The sequence below is a fragment of the Python bivittatus genome, unplaced genomic scaffold (genome assembly GCF_059951505.1).
Source record: "Python bivittatus isolate LINGU-HERP-01145 unplaced genomic scaffold, Pbiv_v1 ctg000160_np1212, whole genome shotgun sequence".
Classification (NCBI taxonomy): Eukaryota; Metazoa; Chordata; class Lepidosauria; order Squamata; family Pythonidae; genus Python; species Python bivittatus.
The window spans coordinates 1,437,294-1,461,842 of NW_028277076.1; the positions used below are offsets into that span (position 1 = coordinate 1,437,294).

General features: G+C 51.0%; 1 protein-coding gene across 1 annotated transcript in view; it reads left to right on the plus strand.

The window, feature by feature from the left end:
* The first annotated feature begins 13,751 nt into the window (after positions 1-13,751).
* Positions 13,752-24,549, plus strand: part of ADGRD2 (adhesion G protein-coupled receptor D2) — a 29,399-nt gene continuing 18,601 nt past the window's right edge. Inside the window, exons 1-13 of the mRNA XM_088147264.1 lie at positions 13,752-13,796; positions 14,996-15,110; positions 15,261-15,502; positions 15,699-15,852; positions 17,822-18,058; positions 18,596-19,234; positions 20,060-20,158; positions 20,419-20,504; positions 21,017-21,298; positions 21,500-21,611; positions 22,294-22,428; positions 22,693-22,807; positions 23,897-24,002. Coding sequence (XP_088003390.1) covers positions 13,752-13,796; positions 14,996-15,110; positions 15,261-15,502; positions 15,699-15,852; positions 17,822-18,058; positions 18,596-19,234; positions 20,060-20,158; positions 20,419-20,504; positions 21,017-21,298; positions 21,500-21,611; positions 22,294-22,428; positions 22,693-22,807; positions 23,897-24,002 — 2,367 coding nt within the window. The remainder of the gene's footprint in view (positions 13,797-14,995; positions 15,111-15,260; positions 15,503-15,698; positions 15,853-17,821; positions 18,059-18,595; positions 19,235-20,059; positions 20,159-20,418; positions 20,505-21,016; positions 21,299-21,499; positions 21,612-22,293; positions 22,429-22,692; positions 22,808-23,896; positions 24,003-24,549) is intronic.

Consider the following 24,549-nt stretch of genomic DNA (forward strand, 5'->3'; position numbering starts at 1 on the left):
TCCATGGTGCTCTTGTATCCGGCTCCCATCCTCCCCAGCCACAGCGGAGGGAGCTGTGCTCGCACGCAACCCCAAGGTGCCAATGGAGGGGAAGGGCCTAGGGTCCCATCATCCCCAGCCCCAAGAGAGGGAGACTGTGGCGGATTGCGGAAAGTCCTGGCAGAGCTTGGTAGGGATTGTAGTCCTGCCCAGAGACAGGAGCTCCCCTAAGCTCCTACCCAAATACGCCCTGCCTGTGTTGGCTGGGGAGGGGGGACCTTGTAGTCCCACCCTAAGGGAAGGCAGCAGGTTGGGAGGAGGAGTTAAACCACGATGCCCATCCTGGCTGAGGAGCCCCACTTCTGAAGAAGGCCAGGCTGGGAGAAGGGATGAGAGCATAGCTCCCATCATCCCCAGCCACAAGCCCACTTTCCTATTCCTGGGAGAAGCTGCATCGGTTGGAATTCTCACCTTCTGGGCCGTGTCCTGTGGATAATAAAGTGGGGGAGAAACAGCATCATGCTGGTGTGAAAATGAAGTGCAAATTACAGAGACTCTTGGACCAAAGACGAGGTCGGGGGAAAAGAACTCACTTGGGCTGCAGAACCCCTTCGGAGCTAACTTTGCAAGCAATTTCGCACTCCCAAAGCCGAGATCTGTGGGTGTTTATTTCTGGACACCCTCCTCCTCCTCCTCCCGGGAGCCTTGTTGGCTGGGGAAATTATCCAGTGAGCATTTAATTCGAGCAAACAACTCAGCTGGCAGCGGGAGTTTCAGCCTGACGGGGACATTTAGTTCCAAGACAGGAGCTTGCAAACATGTTCCACTTGGACTCCTCTTGCCTGGAAATTTGCAATACCCGCCTGAAACCGAAAGCTGCTGATCTCGTTTGCTGCAACCAAGGCCTGGCGGATGCAAGTTCTGGTATCGTGGTGACGAAAGCTCGGTGCTGAGAACTGTCTTGCTGCAAAAGTGGTGCTTTTGGATCCCCCCTTCCATACTGCATTAAAAACTGGGTGGGCAATGGATTTTTTATTTATTTTGGATTGGGTTGGCCACCTTGTCTGATGAAAAGATTCCGAAAACAGTGAACGTTTCTTTCAGCTATGGTCTTTACGATCCCACCATCGTTCGCTGTGGATTAAATGTCTTCCCTTGAGGGTTTCTTCCTGCCCTCCTAATTTGAGTGTTTTTACGAGGTCCGAATATTGCAAAAGTTCCGATCCAAAGAAGCGAGGCCTTGCGTGGGGCAACCTGGCCCCGCCGTCTTCTCACTTTGGATGACCCCGAGATTGTCCGACGTGGAAGCTGACACCTGGCTAGGTCTCGTGGAAATCCAGTTGCTTCAGCGTCAGCCGAGGGACCTGGCAGGTTTGCAACCTTAGTGAGATGTCTAAGTTGGCAAAACTACCTTGACTGTTACATCTGATGAAGTTATGCATAATCTTTAATGCTGCGGCGTGAGTGACAGTTGCTTCTTCAGGCGGAAATGGGAGCATAAATCTTGCATGGGGGCCCAGCCTCGTCGCTCAGCCGAACACACTTGAAGTCTTCTTACCTGAGGAATGGCTACGAGCACAAACGGGGAGCCAGCCTCTAATTGGCTGAATTGGACCTCCAGCGAGGGGTGTGCGGTAACCGAGCCTCATCTGGCGTGAACTGGCGCTTTTCCGCACTGACCTCCCCTTCCCGTTGGGATTTGACTCCTTGTGCACGGCAAAAGTTGGGAACAATTGCCAGGCTCCCTGAGAAATCTATTAGAGCAGGGGAAAAAAGGGGATTCGTTCAGGTTTAAGTCCTAAGGGAATGTCCATATCCTCCAGTACGGTCTGGAGCTAACAGTGGGGAAAGTTTCCGTGGCTTTTTTAAAAAAAAAAGATTTGTAGCTGATTTACCCTCTTTTGCCTAAACTCCCACACTAGCACGGGCCGTGTTATTTGCAGGTGGGCCGTTGAACTGGAGACAGATGTTTCCATAAATGGAGTTTATGTTTAAAATAAGAGTTTAAAGCTTCCTCTCCCTCATTCTTTCCACCCAGCAAGGTGTTTTATGGCAATTAAGGCAACATCCTCTCCCTTTTAGATCCACCATCTTGGACTCGTTTTCTCGACAGAAGTACATCTGTTTCACTCTTTTTCATCCCTGAACAACTGAACCTCGAAAACAGTTGTTTGCCCCTTGATGTTGCTCATGTTTTCTGTAGTTCAAAAGTAGAATTTTTAACCCGTTTGCCTCGGTTTAAATGCAATCTTGAACATAAGGTATGCGGTTTTGCTGTCCGCATCAGGGTGGGCCACTCATGGGGTCTCGACAGGCGAGAGTGAAGACAAACACGCAGGTTTTCCTCGAGGTGAGTGAGCCCAGAGCGTGTTCTGAACTACTCTTTTATTGGGTATTACAAGTCAGGAAGCAGGTGGTGGGGGCATATAGCCTTTTATAGTCATGCAACAGCTTTAAGCAACACTATTGGTTTATTCTATGTTTCCTGTATAGCCTGTCATGGTTATACGTTTCCCTACTTGCTTACGTAGCATCAGGTATTTCTCAAGCAGTGATCGCCTTATCGTGCTTTTAGGTGCTTTTATTATCTGGTACCTTCCCTCATCCTAGGTTTCTGGTTCGTGTGTCGGCCACTGGCCTGGCCACACTGCAGAAGCCTGAATCAAGTTTCTGATAAGCAAGCATTTTATTCCAACATCTCCTCCGTTTTGTTTTAAAAGTAGGTGTGCTGTTCTGTGGGTTGTGGTCTACCGACTCCTTCCCTTCCAGGGTGAGCATAGACCTATGTGACTGTATAAAACTGGTGGATTCCAACTCTTCGTCAGAGTCTAATATGCAGAGGGATGCTTTTTCCATATTTTCTCCAGACCGTATTGGTTGGTAATGGTGGCGTTCCAGTACCATATTTTCCAAGGCACCTATTTTAGTTTCCACAAATTTTGTTAGGCGAGATAGAATGCAGGGGCCAAATGTACATGCAAGGAGTAGCAATATCAGTGGTCCTGCTATGGTACCTATCAGGGTGGTCAGCCATCTGTGGGTTGTGGGGGTGGCTCCCTGCGGTTGGCTGGTATTGTCTTGGGGCCCACCGGTACCGGGGGTTCTATGGGGGTTTGTGTTAGGCGTATAGTAAAAATATTCCCCGGCTCCCCGGTTTTATCATGAACCCGGCCTCCCCAAGTGACCCCTGACTGCCACCCCGTGTGTCGTTTTCCCTCAGCGGTGAAAGAGATTTTAACCGGATTACAATTAACATATGTTCCAAATTGGTTTTGCTCACATCGAACGTTCTCACCAGTCCGTCTGAGCGTAATAAGATCACCTCTGAAAGGGGGGTTCCATGTTATTTCTCCCGTGGAGACGCAGCTCCAGTCCGCACAAAAGTAATCGTTTTCCCCACCACACTTCTTCCGGTATGTTGTTGCCCTGACATGGCCGGGGCAGACATAAAGGGGCCATCTCTTGATCCATCTGTGGCTAACCATACCCGGTCTGTTGGGAGAAGTGGTGGTGTCCATCATCACACCAAAGTCAAAGTACAGGTCAGGAAACCAGGACCCCGGCACCGCCATAGATGAAGTGGAGTTCAGGATGTCTGCGTGTGCGTCCAATACCGCCCACGTTAGGTTCTGGGGTTGATGGGGATTGTGCTGCGCATAGTTAGGTGCGCAGAGGGCAACGCTCAGTAGCTGAAGGGCAACCGGGAACCACAGTATTCTTCCCAATTGAGGCAGATGTGACATTTTGACTGAGGCCCTTCCCTTGGTCTACCTTCTGTTGTCCCTGCTGTCCTCTTCCTCGGCCGTACGTTGAGGGTCAGCTTCCGGAGTGACACCAGTAAGGCCTCTTATGTGGGGAGGAGGAGGGGCGTCTTGGGCGTCCGGCGAAAGCGGGAGATGACAAGGACGGACGCAGCGACCAGGGACCCACAGAACCTTATCGGGAAGCTGAATGGCCGCGTAACCTCGACCCCAGGTGATGAGTTGCGCAGGCCCTCTCCAGGCGGGGTCTGGCAGGCAACGATAGTAGACAAGTGGTCGTTGGTGGTCAGCGGCAGGTTGTGAGGCAAAGTGACGACAAGCAGCAGAAGTGGCAGGTAGTCCGGTCAAGCTGAGAAAGTTAAGAGTATAGAGGCAAAGGTTGAGAATGTCTTGCACCGCTGGGAGGCTAGGGGGCCCTTTCCCCTTTGTTTCTATATATCTGTCAAGAGCATGTTTTAAGGTCTGATTTGCTCTTCCAATTATGGCTTGACCTTTGCTGTTGTATGGTATGCCGAATTTGTGTGTGATTCCCCATTTCTGGCAAAAGGCGGCAAAAGCACTGCCTGTATAGCCAGGCCCATTGTCTGTTTTAAGTTCTTTTGGGCGTCCCAGCGTTGCAAAGGTTCGAATACAATGATTAATAATGTGTTTAGAGGCTTCGCCCCTTTGAGGGGTGGCCATGATGAACCCCGAGTAAGTGTCAATGGAAACGTGTAAGTACTTCCATGGGGAAAAGGAAGCATATTGGGTAACATCCATTTGCCAAATTTGGTTGCACTCTGTCCCCCTGGGGTTAACTCCCATGGGCACAGAGTGCGCTTGTTTGCTACAGGTGGGGCATTGCTGTAAAATTGCAGTGGCCTCTGTAGCAGAAATTTTGAACTGCTGAATGAGCGCCTTTTTATTCTGGTGGAAATAGGAATGACTTTCCCACGGAGTGGGAGAGGAAAAGGCAAAAATGAGTGGGGAGGAGGATGCAGCTGCGGCTGCAGCGTCGGCCACGCCATTCCCTTCCTGGAGGATACCAGGGAACGGTTGGTGACTACGAATGTGTGCAACAGGGAAAGAATGAGTCCTTTGAGAAATGAGGTGTTGTAAGGACAGAAACAAAGATAGAAGAGTTGGTTCGATAGAGGGGGATAAGTAGGCTTGATAAATGGAGGAAATAATTTGGGTCCGGCAGGGCGTGACACAGGAAGTGCGTCTTGTGGCGCGAGGGAGGAAGAAGAAGGCGGAAGCAAGGTTGTGGTAATGGCGGAGGCCAGCGCAGCCATTTTGTGGCTGGTGGTTCCGACAATACGACATGCTTGGAGAAAATCAGCCAGGGTGATGCCAGGTTTGTTAGCTATGGGCTGGAGCACCTTTTGACAGTCCGAATTAGCGTTTTCATAAGCCAATTTCATACACAGTTCACCTCTAGCATCTACGTTGTCAATTTGGCGTTCTAATGCAACTTGAAGGCGACTAATAAAGGAAGAATAGTCTTCTGTAGGCGATTGAATTATTTTAGAAAAGGTTTGCAAAGGTTTGCCCTGATTGTCAGCAACCTTTCGTAAGGCCGCTAAGGCACAATTTTTAATAATAGGAAAAGCAGCTCTATCGGAGTTTTGCTGTTGTGCAATAGTGCTGATGGTGCCAGTCCCCAGGACATCGTCAGCAGTAACATTTTGAGGGAGTCCAGCATTTATGGCAACGGCAGCCTGTTTGCCGTACTCCGAATTCCAAATTACATATTGAGCAGGGGTTAAAATCATGCCAAAAAGCGACTGCCAATCTGCAAGCAGCATTTCCACAGCAGCAGTAGAAAGCGAAGTAAGCAAGCCCAGAACATAACGCGACTGCAGGCCATAATCTCTAACAGCACTTTTAATCTCTTTGATTTGTTTGTAATCTATGTGCGTATGCACCGGCTGGCCGGGAGCGCCCGCAGCAGCTCCGGCGGGCACCACCCAGGTCACCGGAAACATTGCACACGCTTCAAGATCCTCAGCAGAGAGTTGACCTGACTGCTGAGCAGTCTGCATAGCTCTGATTATGTGACCCCCCCTTTGAGGTTTTATAGTCAGGGGGGGACTTGGAGCCATGGGAGCCGTGGGACCATTGGCTGGATCAAGGCACCCAGAACCTGCCGACATGGGAAGTAAAGTGGCCGGAGAATTTTTAACAGAATCATACGGGGGTGGTATGGGTTCTGCCGGCATTTGGTTGTCGAATTTATGGTGAATCATTAAGCATTCCATGACCACACGCCATGAGGTCAGAATTTGGACCGGGGCCCTAGGGGCCGCGTGGAAGTATTCCCCCAATTTTGTCCATGTGGATATTTTCAGTGACCCTTTTTCAGGGTATGATGGACATTGTTGCCAAATGTAAGACAAAAGGCCAATTAATTCTTTGTTTTTCAAACGGGGGAGGGTTTTGCCTCCGTTTGAAGAAATTTTAGAGGATGATTCGGTTAATTCCCTCAATTCCTTCAGTTGCGCTGTCTGTTGTTGAGAGAATTTTCCGCCCATACTTACGAATATCCAGCCGTGTTTCAGACGGGACGAGTGCACAGCTCCCCTCGAGCGAATAAGTAAGGACGGTCCGAGACGCACCTCGTGAACTCACGCGATCACGTCGGGGTCACCACAATGCGGTTTTGCTGTCCGCATCAGGGTGGGCCACTCATGGGGTCTCGACAGGCGAGAGTGAAGACAAACACGCAGGTTTTCCTCGAGGTGAGTGAGCCCAGAGCGTGTTCTGAACTACTCTTTTATTGGGTATTACAAATCAGGAAGCAGGTGGGGGGGGCAGGTTGTGGGGGCATATAGCCTTTTATAGTCATGCAACAGCTTTAAGCAACACTATTGGTTTATTCTATGTTTCCTGTATAGCCTGTCATGGTTATACGTTTCCCTACTTGCTTACGTAGCATCAGGTATTTCTCAAGCAGTGATCGCCTTATCGTGCTTTTAGGTGCTTTTATTATCTGGTACCTTCCCTCATCCTAGGTTTCTGGTTCGTGTGTCGGCCACTGGCCTGGCCACACTGCAGAAGCCTGAATCAAGTTTCTGATAAGCAAGCATTTTATTCCAACAAGGTACATGTGAAAATTGGAATGAACAATGCTGAAATGCAAAGATGTGAACGTGGGTTGGGTGACACTCAGAAATTTAGGCGTACAAGGGTTTTTCTCTTGGAACAACTTCCTTGTTTGGGATTTTTGCTCAGCAGCAAGGGAAAAAAAACACTTTAGGATCACCCCAGCAGACATCTTTTTTCCCCCCAGTTACAAGCTTCTGTCCTCACCCCAAAAAAACAAAAGACCACTTAAATATTGAAAGAGAAGTTAACATTATGATCGTTTTCTTGGCTGCTGTACATATTTATTTTTGCATTTTTTAAAATGGTTTTTATTGTTTTAGAATTGTTCGCCAGCCAGAGTCGCTTGGTTGAGACGGGGGGGGGGGGGCTGTAGAAATTAAATAAATAAATCTGTGCGCATCACCCAGGATCACGAGCCCTTGTGTTTTGGCTAAGTCAGATCTCTGCACCTCTGGCTGAGGAATGAAATGCTGCTTTGCCATGGCAAATGAGGAAGCCGATGCTGGCTGAGCCTTAAAGGGGCTGAATTCGATTTTATTCGGATTAAAATTAAAAGGTGTTTGTTGGAAAAGGTGCTCCCAGACTCCTGATTGGGTTCTTCAGGCCTTCTTTGACATCACGGGGAGATAAAGTCTTTTCTGAGTCAGGTTCTGCTCCTGGTAACGTTATAGACACATCCAGAGAAGGGGTTTGCAAGTCCCACTTTCCACAATCCATTTGCTGGCTTTGCAATCCAGGCCCTGGGACGTTCTGGTGATCCAAGCACTGAGCTTGCCCGGCTTAGCTAATTTGGCCACTTTTAAATAAGAGCATTATTTTAGACGTTGCTTTAGACAGGGAAGAGTCTCCCCAGGCTTCGCCCTTTGTGTGTAAGAAGTGCAGGCTTGGGCAGGGGTGCAGCTGGCACACTCTGGCCCGGGCCTTTCCTTTGACAGGTGGGGAAGTGCCACTGAAGCCTCCAAGGTTGAACAAGTGCCTTTCAGCTATTCGCAGGGAAGAGCTGGCGCGGGTGCAAAACCAGCAGGTTCTCCGCTAAATTAGTTGCCCAAGGCTCAGAGCCTTGGAAACCTCCGCTTATTACGGAGCAAAGCCTCCCTTATTCGCTGGAGATGAAGGTCTTCTGGCCACAGGGACCGGAGGCGCTGAATCTTAGCGACGTGCAGCAACTCTGGGGATCTCTGCACCTGGCTAGCTCTCCCGGCACGATGGGATGTCTTTGGGAGAGGCAGCGTTGGAGGAGGGGAGGCCAAACCCTGCTCCAGATCCGCCGGGGCGGCCCCCAACTCAGAATCACAGGAAGCTCTTGGATGGGTATATGGGTAACGCAGCAAGGGGGATCCAGAAGCCCCCACCCGATTCCTTGAGGGCAGGCTGTTAGCAACTCCAGAGTCGCCAAGGGCGCACCCCAGGCCCCCGAAATAGGGGGCCACCAAGGCAGCCCTTAGAAGCTGCAGAAGGTTGAACCCAGGGCCTTCTCGAAGCCAGAACAGGCCACTTCACTTCCTGAAAAGAGGAAGCCAGTCCTGGTGCATTTGCTGCTCTGACTCTCTGCTGGATGGGGCTCTGGGTTTCTGTCCCCCCCCCCGTTCTCCCTTGACAGCCCCACTGATTATGCACTCCCCTCACACTTACCTCCCCCCCCCCAAGTGAAGGTATCTTGGACAGGCTTTGCTTCCTCTGTTCATTTTGGCCCCGACGGTAGACAAGCGGCCGTGCGTCCTGCCACCTTGCTGGCAGACGATCGTGAGCAGCCGAGGATGCAGCTGTCAGACGCTCTCCCGTTCTAACCCGGTTTTATTCTTGTTGCACTGCTGCCTGTGTTCCCCCCCCCCCGCTTTCCCTTTTTCACTTGATGAAGTTAAACTCCCGTCTCCAGGGCGAGCGAGGGGCACCAGAAACGGCTTGGCATTCAAATGGCTGAGCAGTTGGTGGTTGAGAGTCTGGGGAAAACGAAACAGCAGGTTTTAGCTAGAAGGGACAACAGTTTTATTTCCCTCTTGGTCCTTGACAACGAAGCAGATGTCCTCCGATTATTATTTTACCTCCCAATAATGGTGCTGCTTCTCTTCTTATCCTCCCAGGTATGTTGCTTTTCTCCTGCAGATGTGCAGGTAAAGCTGTGGTCCCTGGCTGTGCACGAGCGCCACCTGCTGCCACCGCCCGGGACCAGAGCTCATTCTTGGCGTCCGTGAAATTTGTGAACCAAGAAAGGACCGTTTTCTAGCTCTGCTTTTAGAAGGAAGGCAGAAGCAGGAGCCCTAAACAGGCAGCCTAAACTCTTCGTTCAACAGCTAAGGTGAGCTTGGCGGTTCTGGCTGGCCAAAGCCCAAACCAGCTGTTTAAACAAGAGTGTCGCTACAGCTCATGGAACGCTTGGCTAGTTGACCGTTGCGTTCATTTGGACAACCCTCGGTCATCTCCACAACAGCCGACGAACTCCCTGCCTGATTTTCTTGGTGGGGGTTTTCCTTAGTAGCATCCCAGAGATAAGTCTGATGGTTGCACCGTTTTGAAACAGGTTGAGCTCCACGGCATGCAAAAAGTGTCAGATCTTTTTTCAAAGCGGGGAGGCCAAACTGGGTCAGGAGATGCCGCCAGTGGTAGCTGCACCACAAAAATGAGGCCATGGTCCCCCTGACGTGGTCATGTTTGACCTGTGTAGTCCTACCACAAACTCTCAAAAACACAGTTCCAAGTTGTCTTCGTAGGGGTTGTCTTCATTGCCACCAACCCTAAAATGTTGAGAACCCCAAAAGAAAGGAAAGGGGGGGTTCCTTCCATCTAACCAATAGGAGAGGATGAAGCATTCCTTTTCCCTTCTATGGTTCCTTGCTTGTTTAGATAGATAGATAGATAGATAGATAGATAGATAGATAGATAGATAGATAGATAGATGGATGGATGGATGGATGGATGGATGGATGGATGGATGGATGGATGGATGGATGGATGGATGGATGGATGGATGGATGGATAGATGGATAGATGGATAGATGGATAGATGGATAGATGGATAGATGATGGATAGATGATGGATAGATGGATGATAAACATTTGTCATAGGAAATCTGAGCAACAGATGCTGCCAAGTTTCCTATTCCAAAAGATCCATTCTTAGCCAGCTTTGGCTGATCTCCAAAAACTCAGCAAGATCAGACCTGGTTAATGCTTGGATGGGAAACTACCAGGAGATCCCAAGGTTGTAAGCTGGACCAGGAAGTTCAAAAAACAAAGGAAAAATCTTAGAAGAAGCCAACAGCAAACTACTTCTGGATTGTTGCTAAGAAAACTATATGGATGTCAAGTCACCAACCAAGCCCAGCTTCAGGGAGGCTTGACTTTTACGTTACGGCAAGGATGGTTGGAGGAATGTCCTGCAGTTGGTGGAAAGCCGGGGGGAAGAGAGTGCCTGAAGGCCAGGAGATGGCGGTCTTGCTTTCTTCTGCAGCGGGGGAGAAAAACCAAAAAGTTTTTCCGCAGCTGGGCTACTGGGGGACGCAGTGCAAGAGTTTTGTGTGTGTCCTTCGGAAGCAATCAGAGGGTGCTTTGTATTTTTACAGTGGCCAACGGTGCGCGGGGCACATCTGAGAATATCAAAGGAAGGCTTTCTGCCCCCCAGATTTTACCTTTCCTAATTCCTTGTGGTGAAAGAGAGGAAGGAGCATGCTGGCTGGGGAATTCTGGGAGTTGAATTAATCTAAAGATGCCAAGGTTGAGAAACACTGCAATAAATGATAGATAGATAGATAGATAGATAGATAGATAGATAGATAGATAGATAGATAGATAGATAGATAGATAGACAGACAGACAGACAGACAGACAGACAGACAGACAGACAGATGACCAAAGACAGTGGAAAAGCAAATAAACATTGCTTTTAAAATAGCCAATCTGCAGAATCAGCCAGCTGCTTCCTCCTTTGTGGGCTTCCCACGTTCTTCAGATGAGAAATTATAAATTTGCCAAACGAATGGAATATGCTGTGAACTACGTACAGCCCTTTAATAAGCGCTGGGTTGACATTTTAGCTTCCGGTTTGCTTATCAGTTCTGGCCAGTAGGACCGGCAGCTGATCATTAGAAGGCGCTTAATAATCGAGGCACGGGTTTGTCTGCAGGTGGCTTTTGCAGGCCAGAAAGACACCAAGGGAGCAGGACGGAAAAGATGATTATAATTATATAATGGTGTCCAGACCAAGGAGCAAAGTCACTGAATGCATGCATTCCAATATCACACGCACTTTTTCCTTCCAAACAGGGAGTCTTCTGGAAACCGAGGCATAATTGCCAATGTTAATTTAGGACCTGCACCATGAGGGATTTTCAGGGGTATTTTTGCTCGAACTTTCCCAAGCAAGGCATTTCAAATTGTCATCTTCCTTTGAAAGCCTGATGGGATGATGAAGAATCTCTGCAAAGATCATGTAGATGCATTTATCAGCAGAAGTAATTGAATGGTTTTAATCTGATTTGATTTGATTCAGCACATTTCTGAAAGTGCTGAAAATTGTGACCTGGGCTGCATCTGTCGCTCTGAGCAACCTTCCCGTTTCTTTGAGACAGATTTGTGGGTGTTTAAGAATAACGACACTGTATTTGGCCCTGTTTCTTATTTGCACACCCCTTTTTGTTGACTTAAGGCAGGAAAAGGCAGTTTAGGAGATTGCAAATCAATAAATATCGGTAATTACTTCCCAGAAGCCCACAGCAACAAAAGAGGATTGTATTTACTTTTGGAAAATTCCAGTCTGGAGGGGATTTCGGTAATATTGGTGGTGCCTTAAAGAAACGACAGCTCTCTTGGCTGGGCTAGAGTAGATACCATAGTTAGAAGGAGAGAGTTAGTGTTCCGAATAAGGAGTCCATCCAAATGCTTCAGAATAGTTAATCTTCAGTTGCAGAATTTAAGGATATTCTCCCCTCATCTCCTTTGAGTTCCTCAAGGAATTAAACTTGATGGATTTGCTATCCATCCACGGGTTCTAGAATGCAAAATCTTTTCGAGAATTGGAAACCGGCAAAGGAGCCTTCTCTGAACTCGATGGAAGAGGATCTGGGATTTTCCACTGCTTTTTGAACCCTGCCTTCAAGTTCTTTTCCTCCCCACTGGCCAACGTACAAGTCTCTCTCTTTTTTAGCCCAAGAGCAAGGCAATTGCCCAGGCGAAAGGCACGAATCGCACTTCTTGTGCCTGCCAGTTAGCAACCCAACGTATCAAGAATTTGCCCTCTTTTGAGACGAAGAAAGCGTCTTGCTCTGATGTCAAGATTTATCGCGCGGAGGGGAGCTCCACCTCCCCTGGACTCAGGAAGACATCGTTGTGGATTCAAATCTTCAGTGCCATGTTGGAGGCATCTTTTCTGCCCAACATTCTCTCTCCTCCGAGGAAGGTAGCATTAAAAATGGTCATGGAAACCTTGGCAGCCCTCCACATTCTCCCCTTCTTCCCCAAAAACCCGATCCCTTCCCTGTAGCCTGTCTGTATCTTCAAGAGGCCAGCATCTTCTTTTCATTTCAAAGCCATCAGCCATCAGCAGAAAGAGCACAGATCCTGCCCTGCTCTAAGGTCTTCCAGGGAAGCGATGTTTCCCCCCTTCATGTCCATAACGCATGTCTTTTCTTGCGCCTTCAGCACTGAATGGCAGACCTGTAAAAATCTAGCCAGCCTTTTCTTCCACGATTACTTCGAGTGTACGCACGGCGTGCCAAAAGTAGGACTGGTAAACCTCTCCTGGTCTCTAGCACCAGTTGCTTTAAATATCATAATCATAATTAAAAGAAGACTTGTTGGAGAGGGAAAACAGGCTAATGCTTCTTCCCTTGGGCACCACTGAGTGCCAGGGGAGAATGTGGGCAAGGGAAATCATTTTTCCTAGCCTCTGGAAAAACTCCTAGGTTACTCAGACTTCTTAGGCAAGATGGCACCAAAGAATTCAGCCTTGCCCATTCCTCCTGCTCCTGCTCCCCCCACCCGGCCCCCAAAGACCAAATCAACAGCTGGTGTCCCGCTGCACTGGCCCACAATGGGTCCTCTTCGGGCAGACAATATACTTGTCATGGGAAAACATAAAACCTGCAATTAATGGCGTGGTCTCAGCGCTGCTCTTTTCAGGCTGGACAATGGGAGGCATCTGGAAGAGAAAGATTAAACCCAGCGCTTCCCTGGAAGCTAGTTAAATGGCCCCTGGCGAGGTTTGTTTTTGCAAAAATAAAACTCCCCAACCGAACCTCATCATTCAGAGGGAGAGCGAAGGAGCTGGGTCTTTAGAGGAAGCTGGGCCTTTGGAAGGAGGCACAGATCTGTCCCCAAACCCCCAGGGCTCCCTGCCTCAGCATCGCTGTGTAATAGATCTAAATGGGCCGGATGTGGGGCTTCTTCTTGGCAGTACAATTAAGTCATTTTAGACTTAATTAGGCCAGCCAGGGCTGGCCTTCTCATTCTGCAAAGAGTGACCCTCTTCCCTTTGGGGATCCAAGTTCTGCTTCAGCCCCTTCTCCTGCCAAAGTCCCGGATTGCTTTGTGTGCCCAGGTATATATTTAGCGGCGCTCAGCCATGCTTCTACCCGTTATGGTCAGTGCTGCTTTGCAAAGACAGCCATGCGTCTCCCAGTGCAGCCAAGGGGTCCATGTTCCTGAAGGATGTCAGAACTGGCTACAGCCCTCCTAGCTTGCAAACCAGCTTTGCCCGACGGGGAGCCTGCTTTGCCCAAGTTGGAAATCCTTGGACGTTGGCTGCTGCGATTCCCAGCCCACCAGGGCTTCTGGGGGAGCGAAGAAGGCTTTCTCGGACAGGCTGCCCCACTTAGTCTGTGTCCTTTGGAGGGGCTGTTGCATCACAAACCAGCTCTGATGATTAAGGAGGCACCGCTGCCGGAAAAGCATCGGTTTAGTCTCTCCCTTTGGGGACATTGATGGCAACCGATGGAGATGCTAGATCCCAGTCACCGCCTCCGCCCTGGGACTGGGGTACCGCAGGACACAGCACGAGAATGTTTCCCACGTCAAGGGATCGGCTGTCACAGGGGCTGAGTTAGGCGTCTCTGGAGCCCTTGTCTCCTCAGAGAGCAGGACAACGGGATGTGGCTGGGGGAGGCAACAGGAGTTTAGCACATCCATTCATCTTTATTAGCTGCCTTTGAAATGGCTACTTGCAGGGAGCACCCAACTGAAAGGAAAAGAGGACTGCGACGTGTCGCCTTTCCTGAAAATCAAATTCCCCACTCAGCTCCAAAGCTCTTGAGGGCATCCAGTTTCGCATTATTTTAAATGGAAGAATTTTTCTTTCTTTTAAAGCCTGGCAGTGATTTTTTTTTCTTTTTAACCAAAGGAGCACAAGAAAGCTTGCTGGCCAGTCCAACTTTTTCAGACGTTTCTGCTTCAGTGTATGCGTGTATGTCCATGTGCAGGGGAGGGGGGGGGTATTCCCGCAAAGCCCTCTGTGTATTTGTCATGGGGTGGCTTTATATGGGTACAAAGGGAAGGCTTTGAACTAGAAGGGGATTCCCTCCCCAACTCCACTTCCTGCCTCCTGCAAGTCTTTTGGGAAAGCAAGGGTGCAGCAGAGGTGGGCTGATCGTACAATGGCTTGGTTTCTAGACCACTGTCCTGTTCTGGGTGGGGTTCCTGTGGGAAAGGAAGGGAGGGTCCACTCCCTCTCCCGCCCCCCCCCCACAGGCCGGCCAGCTCTACTTCAAAGGGACGCAGGCGGGTGGAAGAGCCAGCCAGCTCTTGTCTTCCAGAGAGCAAGGAGGGGGTTTGAGTTCAAGGAGTTGCACCAGGCCTCAGCCCACATTTTGGGTTCTGTTACAGCTCTTGGGTGTCCTCCAGCTGCAGGGGGCGTTCACCCGCCAGATCTTCTGACTTTTCGTCTCGAAGAGGCCTGGGAGGCACCACTGCGAAGAAAGCCAGTTATCCTGGGGAGTTGCCAGGTTTCCTGATGGACCCGCCGGGCGGCCGCCCTCCTGGGCTCCTCGGATCTTTTTCAAGGCTGCTGGTTGCGCGGAGGGAGCTGGTCCAAAGATGTGCCCCTGATCTGAAGCCTGGGAACAGGCTGCTTTTTCCCTGCCAGTGAATCATCCGGGGGCGCCCCCCTCGCTTGGGCCCTTGCCCGGGAGGGAGGGGGAGAGCCTTTTGTGCCCTCGCCTCTCCCGGCTCTCGTTGGCCAGGCTGCCGGGAAGAGGGGTGCGGAGGAGGAGGAGGAGGAGGAGGAGGAGGACGGAGAGCAGAGCTGCCCGGCCCTCCCGCGGGCGCGCCCCCGCCGCTTCCTCTTGCCCACCGCTGGTGGGAGACGCTGCCGCCGCCGCGATGCTTGAGCGGAGCCGGCCCGGCCCCGAAGACTTGGGGCGTTGATCGTCCTCCTCCCGGCCTGGAGAACCGACGGCGCGACTCTCCAGCGTGCGCCCTGGGCGCGTCGGTCTCCCTTCTCTCCAGGTCTCCTTCGACGGCCGGGCGCGAGGTTGGAGGGGCTTCTCGGAGCTTCGGCTGCCCCGGAGAGCCAATATCTACTGGGGGAGCCGGAGCCCCATCCGTCACAGCCCGGGGGCGCCGGAAAAGGGTCTGCGCCCTCGGAGAGGTTGCGCGCAGCCTTGCTGGCACCCTGTCGGGCTCGGGGGTCGGCGACGCTGCTCGCCCGTAAGGCGGGAGGGCGCTCCGCGATCGGTCTGGCGGTGGAGGTGGGGGGAGCGGCGGCCCCAGCGGGTGCGGAAGGCTGGAAGAAGCCGGCTCAGGAGCCGGCGGGACTTCTCCAGCGAGCCGAGCCCAGCCGTTCCGACGACGCAAGCGAGAAGTCGGGCTAAGGACGCCGCCGCACCCGGACCGCCTTTCCCGGACTTGGGACTGGCTGAACGCCTCGCTCTTCCCCCACCCCAGGCAACAGCGGCCCCCAGAGCGGGAGGCAGCGCGGCCGGAGCATCCTGCTCGCTTCGGAAGAGGCTGCGCTCCCTGCGGCGGGCCGGAGAATATGGCTCTGGGCCGGCGGCGGCTCTGCCTGGGCTGTGGGCCCGGGATGCTTCTGGGCCTCCTGGTGAGTTTGGCCGCTAGCCAGAGAAGCCACGACCCCCTTGGCTGGGGCTCTTTGCCGTTTCCAGCTGGGGGGTGGGTTCTGGGTGGCCAGGAGTGGCATTGTCCTCCGAAGACCCTCTTCCACCCTCCAGCTCGGTGGCCTCTTGGCATCCGTGGGAGCAGCATTGCTGGAAGGCTGGCCACAGGGCTGGCCACGGCTGGGATGGGCCAGTCTTGAAGGTGCCCCGTGGCTGGTGGTCCGTTTGGGCTGAGAGTGCAGTTAGGGAGGGCAACTAGTGTGTGCATGTGGGTACCTACGTTCCACGTTTCTTGTCGCCCAGAATTTTAATTTTATCCACATCAACCTTCCATGTGACACTGTGGCTTTTCGTAGAGGAAAAGGAGGGTGCCATTGTGAGCAGAGGCCACAGATGCTTAAAACTCTTAAGCAAACGCACCCACCCCAGAGTTGGCAAGGGTTAATTTCAAACAAACATCCTAGCTAACTGCCCAAACACCATCTGAGCTGGCCTCAGGCTTGTCTAGGTTTGCCTAAAGGATGTAGCTGTGATTGCAGACAAAGACCTCAAAGAACTCTTTGCCCATGCTCAGAGGCACTTCCTGTCCAATTTGCTGCACTGGTTGTGGGGCTAATCACCTGCTTGGTTCCTCCATCAATTAGCACCCTGAATAAGATTTTAAAAAACAGCCTGCCTCCTGTTTCATTAAGTGGATGGTTTCAGGTTGGGAAAAATCCAGGATTTGGGGTTTGCGCTTTGCCAGAGGGAGGGGTGATCTCATTTGGGAGAGGGGGTTTCAAAACCAGTTTCTTTTCCAGGTGGTCCTTCCCTGGAGGAAGACGCTGGCCTTCACCATACCTGCTGAACACCACATTACAAAAGGTTTGCGTCCTCTGGTCTCCTCTGACGCATTTCCATAAAGGCCAGTCGTCTCTTGGCTTGCAAACAGTTTAAGCTCCCCCTCCTTGGGGGAAAAAAATACCCCAACAAAACAAATATTTGGTCAGCTCTCCCTTGGGAGCTCTGCCAGGTGTTATTTTTTTTGCTCCAAAGACGGCATAACCTTGATGAAAGAAGTTGGTGGTAAGTTTTAGAAAAGATTTTAGTAATCCTTCTCTTTCCTTCTCTACGGTGGCCGTTTGGATGAAGGACAGCAGAAGGGTTCACTTTTAAAAACACACATACGTTAGGATGGCTCTGGGACATCTTCTTCCATCTGGGTTCCAGGCAGGGGAGAGTTTTTGCAGAGAAAATTGGGAGCCTCTGAGTTGTTCCAACCACGTCACTCTGGGGCTCAACCGCTGTCTAGGTTGAACCAGTTGCCTGAAGCAGGCGTGCCAAATCTTTAACATCTGGGCAGGGGTGGGTCAAGAAGCCCCCTAGGCCACAAGTATGGGGTCAGGCAGAGCAATGGTTCTGGATGGCAGATCCAGATCTTGGTCTGCATCACCTCTGCAACCAGCGTGAGGCTGCCGGACAATTTCCACTTGAAATGTCCCACAGGGCATCATTTCAGGCTATGGGTATTTAAATGTGGGTCTGGCTCCCTGATCAAGTTTTTCAGGGGGGACCCTGCAAGCCACTGAAGGTCAGGGGGGTGATAAAAGTGGTGGTGTTGCCCCAGGCTCAGAGGCGGCTGAGTGAGAAGAGGATCCACTGTGAGCTAGGGAGCAAAGAAGTGGAGACATTTCTGCCTCTCTCAAGAAGCAAGAAGATATCATGTTCCAATCTTCTTCTTCTTCTTCTTCTTCTTCTTCTTCTTCTTCTTCTTCTTCTTCTTCTTCTTCTTCTTCTTCTTCTTCTTCTTCTTCTTCTTCTTCTTCTTCTTCTTCTTCTTCTTCTCCTCCTCCTCCTCCTCCTCCTCCTCCTCCTCCTCCTCCTCCTCCTCCTTTCTCCTCGAATGCCAATTTGCAGCTAGTTATTTGTAGTAACTTCAGAGTTTGGGACATCGCTTGTTGATTTTCTCTCCAGGTTCTGATCCCTTCCCTCTGGTCATTGAGACCCCAACAGAGATCTATGAATATGTGTCTTCTCTGCTGGACTGGTGGCACGCCGACGGGTACTGCCAACAGCGTTTCGCTCAGTTGCCCTCAGAGAGCCGGACGGATGAGCTGGTGTCTCTGGGCCAAAACCTGCTCTCCCATCGGCTCCAAAATACTATCTGGTTAAACAATGAGGAAGTGTTTCAGCGGAAGCCAAAGCAAAGGCGTGAGTAGAGCAGCTCCATCAAAGAGCTGCAACTCTGGGGTGGCCGGTAGTGCCTGAGGGAAGTCCTGAGGTGGTCAGTGTGATCCCTTTGATTTAATTCTCACCATAACCTAGGTGAGGTGGGTGAGGCAGAAGGAGCGAGAGGATTGGAACTTGCAACCAGAGTCTGCAAGAACCACCTGGGAATTCATCTCCTGTCCCATAGTAGTCTCCTGAGTGCGATGCTCTGTTCTGAAGTTTTGCTCAGATGTCCCTTTCAGGGCCATTGTTTAAGCCTAAGGCCTGCTTCCTTGTTGGACTCCAACTCAATCACTTCAAAACCACAACAACCCAATTAACTTACTGTCTAGGGATGGATCTGGCCTTAAATCCATCTTGGAATCAGAGCTAATCGGTTATCAAAACTGGTTCAGAAGACCTTACAGTTCTTGAGCAGCAGCAGCGGCAGCTTCTCCTCCTCCTCCGAATTTTATCCTTCTATGGACCTCTTTCCCTGGAGTTCCTCCTAACCTTAATTTTTGCACTGTGTCTTTGTAGGCATCCACTCAGCCTCAATCCTGATGTTCAGAAACAAAACAGACACCAAGTTTGTGAAGGTCTTGGCTGACTTCCCACCAATGGCAGCTGTGAGTGCTTGTGCCCACGTCCAGTGGGACCCCACGGCCACAGAGATCTCGACGGTCTTCTCCTATGCAGTCCCAGCCTTCATCAACGAATTCCAGCTCCGGGGCTTCGTCGACGAGGACGGCTTCGTCCGATTTGCCATCATCCTCCACGGACATCACTCCCCCTACCTGCCGGTCTTCCGCACTGACGGACGCTGGCACCATTTCTGCGTCACGTGGCAGCAGTCCAACGGCACTTGGGTCCTCTACGCCGACGGGAAGCAGCGGGCCGCAGCAGCTGGGCTTGCACCTTCCCAAGCCATTGATGGCCACGGGACGTTCATCATTGGGCAAGACCAGGACTCCCTGGGCGGTACTTTCAAGGAGAAAGAATCCTTCAGTGGGAATCTCACCGGCCTGGAGGTTTGGAGGAAGGTCCTCAGCCAGGAGCAGGTAGAGAAAGTCCGCTCCTGCGTGTCCATCAAGGAAGGCCTCATCTTTGGCTGGATGAGTGACATCTTAGAAGTGGAGGCGAGTGTTCAACAGGCCACCGTGCACCTCACCTGTCCAGGTGAGTCTCTTGGGTGGTAACGCTGCTAAGTGACCCAGCACTGCCTGTTTTAAACCTATTGAGCGACGGGCTGCTTTTTCCACCCGCGTGGTCTGGATTAGTCCGTGAAGGATAGAGAAGGACAATCCTTGAAGAGGAAAAGCTCTTCAGCTCTTTGAGGATCCAGCTCTCTTTCTATCTCGTGCTCTCACTTCCTGTTCTTGCAAAGAGAGCTCTTTGCACCCGCTTTTCTTCCACACGGGATTACAAACCATGCAGGCCAAACCAGGGTCGTGAGTTTCAGTCGCCTGCAGGCGGAGAAATTGTAGTGCGTGCCAAAAGAGCCACGTCAGAAAACCCGGGCCACAGTTGTCTGAACCTTGCCAGGGTTCATGGAGTTATTAAACGTGTTTGTGTAAGGATGTCCAAAATCCTCTTTCCTGCTCTGTGGCGTTCTCTACTTTCTCCTTTTCTGTTCTGCAACTGAAGCCACGTTTCTCCAGAGTCTAACTTTGCATCTCTTTGCCTCAAGGAGATTTCCTTGGCTCCCACTCCGCTTTCCTGTCTGGGGCCTCCCTGTTTTCCTCAGTAGCGTGCAACATGGGTGAGATCACGCCCGTTGCTTGACAGCAGTCGGATGCAATCGTAGGACGCTCATAAACATTCTGTGACCTCACAGCTGCCCAGCCAGTAGGATGGAGTGGGCGTGGCCCAGAGATAGGAAGTGCCCGATGAGCATTTTAGCCGAGAAGATCAGCAAGTTCATTATTTGTGCTTGGATCGAGATAAAACCCTTGGATGGTTTTTTGGTTCCTCTTATAAGAAGTCTCTTTTGCCTCCACACAGGCCCCGTGGAAGAATGCCGTGTTTTTAAAGTCACCCATGGAAGCCATGCGTACGGTTCCTGCTCACAGCTGTTGCCCTTCGTCTGTCGCTACAGAAAAGGTATGGCCGCTTGGATCCCCTCCTCCTTCACAGGAGCACCATCTTTGGGGTTGGGTTGTTTGATGAAGCTTAAGGAGATCCGGGTTCAAACCCTTATTGAAACATGGGGTGACTTTGGACCAGCCATCACTTCCTAGAAAACATACCACAATGTACATAAAATGGGGGAGTTCAAAGCGAGAAATCAAAGCAAGAATGAAAATAGCTCAGTGCTAAGAAAAGGTCCATGTCTATCTCTGTGGGCTCTTCACCCCCTCCAGATCTTTACTTCCAGCTGAAGAAAACCCAGTCAGAACCTGTCCCGCTGTTTATTGCTCGTGTGAATGCCCAGGCGAACGTGACAGTGGTAAGTCTAAGAGACCAACAGTGGTGCTACCTTTCCTAGATTCCTGGGGATCGATCCCAAGGTCCAGCAGAATCATGGCCTCTCCAGCCAGATGGCCCACTTTCCCAGCCATTCTTCAGTGAAACCAGAAAGCAGCTAGATTCCTTGAGTGAACCTTTCTGTAGGATCTCCAGTTTCCCTGGCAAACAGCCTCCCAATCCATCTTCTATAGTTCCAGGGAAGAAGGTGTAGAGACCACACAGCCAAAAGTCTGGCATCAAGAACATGGCCTAAGCCCAGAGGATGCCTTGCTAAGTCAGAAGAAGAGGGACATTGGCCATAACTCTTGGTGCAACAGAGAGGACACAGTAACATTCCCTTGGAACCCTTGAATGTTCCCCTGTCAGCCCAAAACTAGGTTCAAGAAGACCATTCATTAAGATCCTCACTCAGGCTGATCTCACCCTATATAGCATTCTTTGCCTCACTTGCCCAAGTCCTCCTCTAACTTCAGACTCATTTCTCTCCTGCAGATTCCCGAGAACATCTTCCAGGCAGATGTCCAAGGTGTGAATATTTCAGCAGCGGCTGATTTCCTGGGAGTCGTGGAGAGAGTCCTGTCGGAGGCCGAACCTCCCCCACTGGATGCCTCCTCTCTCCTGGGGGTCTTCCAGCTTTTGAAAGAGGTGTCAGATGTGGAGGTGGAAGAACCAGGACAACTGGCCACACTGGAAGAGCTGGGCCAACACTATGTGGAGATTACAGGGAGAATTCTGGAAGAGAAGAATGCTGAGGACTGGTCTGAGATCAAGCCGGTAAAAATAATAGCATTGGAGGAGAGTCTTTGGGGGGCATCTAGTCTACTCCTACCAAAGAGGAGGTCCATAGCTACACAGACCTGACCTATCTGTCTAACCACTGTTTGGGATCCTTCTCTGCTTGGAGTTTCAATCTGGCAACCAAGATACAAAAGCTCAAGTGGTCGAGTCCCTTCCAACTGTTCCTATCTTCTCCAGATCATCGGGGGACCCATGACAGTGGTGAAAAATGTGGACAAGATGGCTTCCAGCCTCCATCAGCTCCTGAGCCCAGACAGGTGGAAAGTCACCTTCCGCAGTAAGAACATTGGTAAGTGAGACCAAACTCTATGCCATCTTGGTATGGGCCACATACTTGACCCTTGGAAATATTTGGGGGGAAGAGGTTTTGGGGGGGTTATTAGAGGACCTTGGTCCCTCCTGGGGAATTCTGGGCGTTGAAGTCCACATCTGAAAGTGGCTGAGGTCAAGAAACACTGATCTAGATTCTATGTTGGTGGGTGAGTAGAGGTGGCAGAGAAAAGCAATTTAGCTTCCTTAATTAAAAGGAAAATGAAGCCCCACTGCCACCATTAAAATCTAGGGCAGCTTTTCCTAACCTGGGGTATCCTCCATAGTCCCCATCATCTGCAGGGATCATCCCCAACACATCTGGAAGATGCACAGCTGAGAAGTCTGATGGAACATTTGGGGCAGTGGCCACAAGAGGGCACTTCCTGTCAAGCTGCTCAGGAACCCTGCTCCCGTGTTGGTGCAAATGCTAATTTTCAAGGCTGAAAAATCTTGAGTCGGCTCTTTTAAGCATTTAAAGCATTTCAGAATTCATTGAACCTAGACCTGCACCATTTCTCTGAGAGATGCAACGTGCCCCTTAGTTTCCTCAGCACAGAGAGAAACCTTTGCAAGGCAGCTCGAGAAACCCTGGGTGGAAATTCTGGGGGAGTAACTCCTTGCACCCCCAAGCGACGCCTGTCTGGTCTCTCTGCTTCCAGGGATCGAGGTGCGACGCGCAGAGCTGGGCACAGAGAGAGCTGGCAGCGGGGCCTCCCTGGTGCTGAGCCAGCATTGGGACCAGCTGGATGCGATCGAGGTCCCGGCTGAGGAAGTGGAGAGGCTGAGAGTGAGAGGTAGGGAGCAGGGATCATCGCTGGTGGCAGGCTGGTCCTCAGAAGTTCCTTCCTTCTGTTTGGATCTACAAATCCTACAAAGTCTATCTTCCAGAGGTCTAAAGGAAGAGGTTAGAACGGAAGGGCTCCAGAGAAACCAAAATGGAAGAAACAGAAGGAAAGACAGGGTGGTCTTTGACGGAGGCTCATTTGTCTGGGCCCATCTTCTCCGCCTTGAGCTTTTGCACAGCCAGCTGTTAATTCTCCACCTCTGCCCTTCTCCAGGTCTGCATCAGATCATCCTCACAAACACTTGGTACAGCTACGGGGCTCTCCAGCGCCTTCTCGCCAGCAGCAGCGCTGTGTTCAAAGATGCGGCTGTGTCGGACGGAGGCAGGAGGTGGGACCCTCATGGCACGGACTCCTTGACTTGGAAAGGGCCCAAGGGCTGCATTCAGACATTCGTGTTTGGCTTGCTGGCTTGCATACATGCCTTGATACAGCATCCAGCGGCCGGGGGGGGGGGGTTTCCAATCAAAGCATCCCAGTGCTGTACAAGGGAGGTGGGCTGCAACAACGAACGTCTTTCCCCAACTTCCAGCTTCTTGGATTATCCACATGGGGTTGGGTTGTCTCACTAGCCAAATTCCACGCAAGAGGCTATGGTCGGCCTGTCTTTCTTGCTGTTGGTCACAAGGGGGTGCTGTTGCTTTTTTTGAGCCCCCCCCCCACTTCCAAGGCAATTGCTGGGGAAAAAAGGGGGCGGGGGGGGGAGCATCCGTTTGTCCGAATGTGTCCATTTGGAGATCGGATTCAATCGAACTGACCTCACAAATCCGATTTACCCATTTAGTTTGCTTCTCAGCTGGATTTCCCAATCGTCCCCAATTGGGTCTATCTGAAAGATTCACTCTTGGGGTTAAATAGGCTAAAAAAGTAGATAAATTGGAGGACCTGCCTTGAGCGTGCTGCGGGAAAACCGGTTCCTTAGCAAAAAGATCAGCAGAAAGATTCCTTGGTGAATGTACGGCTCCCTCCCTTTTTACTTAAATCTCCTAAATCCACCAACAAATATAAAATAGATCAATGCTTGTTAGCGAAAAGACAAACACAACGATGCACCACAATGTCATGGAATCACAACCACGTCACCGAAATGAGAAATACACGTTTCCTGAGCAGGGAGGGATGAAGCAAGGGCACAAAACAGGGCAGGTGGGCTTCCCCAGAGTTACGTCTCCTGGGTTTAGGGGGTGGAATAGGGTGGTAGGAGTCGTCTGCACATGTAATGGGGTCATCTGGATTTCTGGGGAGCTCTGTGTTGAATCCTGTGGGCCGGGTGGGTTGAGAAACGTTGGGACCCTTCTCCAATTTTTTGTGAATGTTCTTGGCCTTCGACTCTGTTCCTCCACCTCTCCTCTGCGGTGGGGCACAGATGCTGGCTTGGGGCACGCCACCAAGCCTGCCATGCTGGACTCTTCCTCCTTAGGCATCTGAGCACCCAGGTGGGCACTTCCATTATCTCCTCCAGCTTGGTCAGCGACTACGAGGAAGTCAGTACGTCTGTGCAGTACCGCCTCCGGCATCGGGTTCAGGTGAGGCTTCAGAGAGAAAGGAAGGAAGTCGGGGAAGGGAGGAGAATGGAGGGAGGGGACTCCTAAAGGACCTCAGGATGGACCATTTTATTCCATCAAGATCTGTGTTTCCTTGAGGGAAACAGTTGGGGCAAATGTCCTCCAGCAGATCGTCATCTGCTGATCCTCAGACACCCAGTGGGCTCCTCCTCTTCCCCTCTTTTCTTCCTCTCTCACCCCTTTTATTTTTTTTTCTCTATTCATCATTAGATTTACCCCCACCTTTCCTCCAGAAGGTCAAGACAGTTCCCCCCCCCCATGTTTTGCTGCCCCACCTTTCCTCTCAGGACCAAAATGGTTCACCAAAGGTCTGAGATGACCATTTTCAACCTTGAAACCAAAGATTCAAGGCTTTTGGGCTGCGGTTGCCCCATTGGACAGCTGAAGATCAGCACACGCCAGGCCAGGTGCTTGCATTTTTTAAATGAAACATAAAAGGCCTGTTTTGCAGGTCACCCCAACTTCAAGGAAAGGGAGCAACGGGCCTTAGTTTATGGCACGAGGGGAT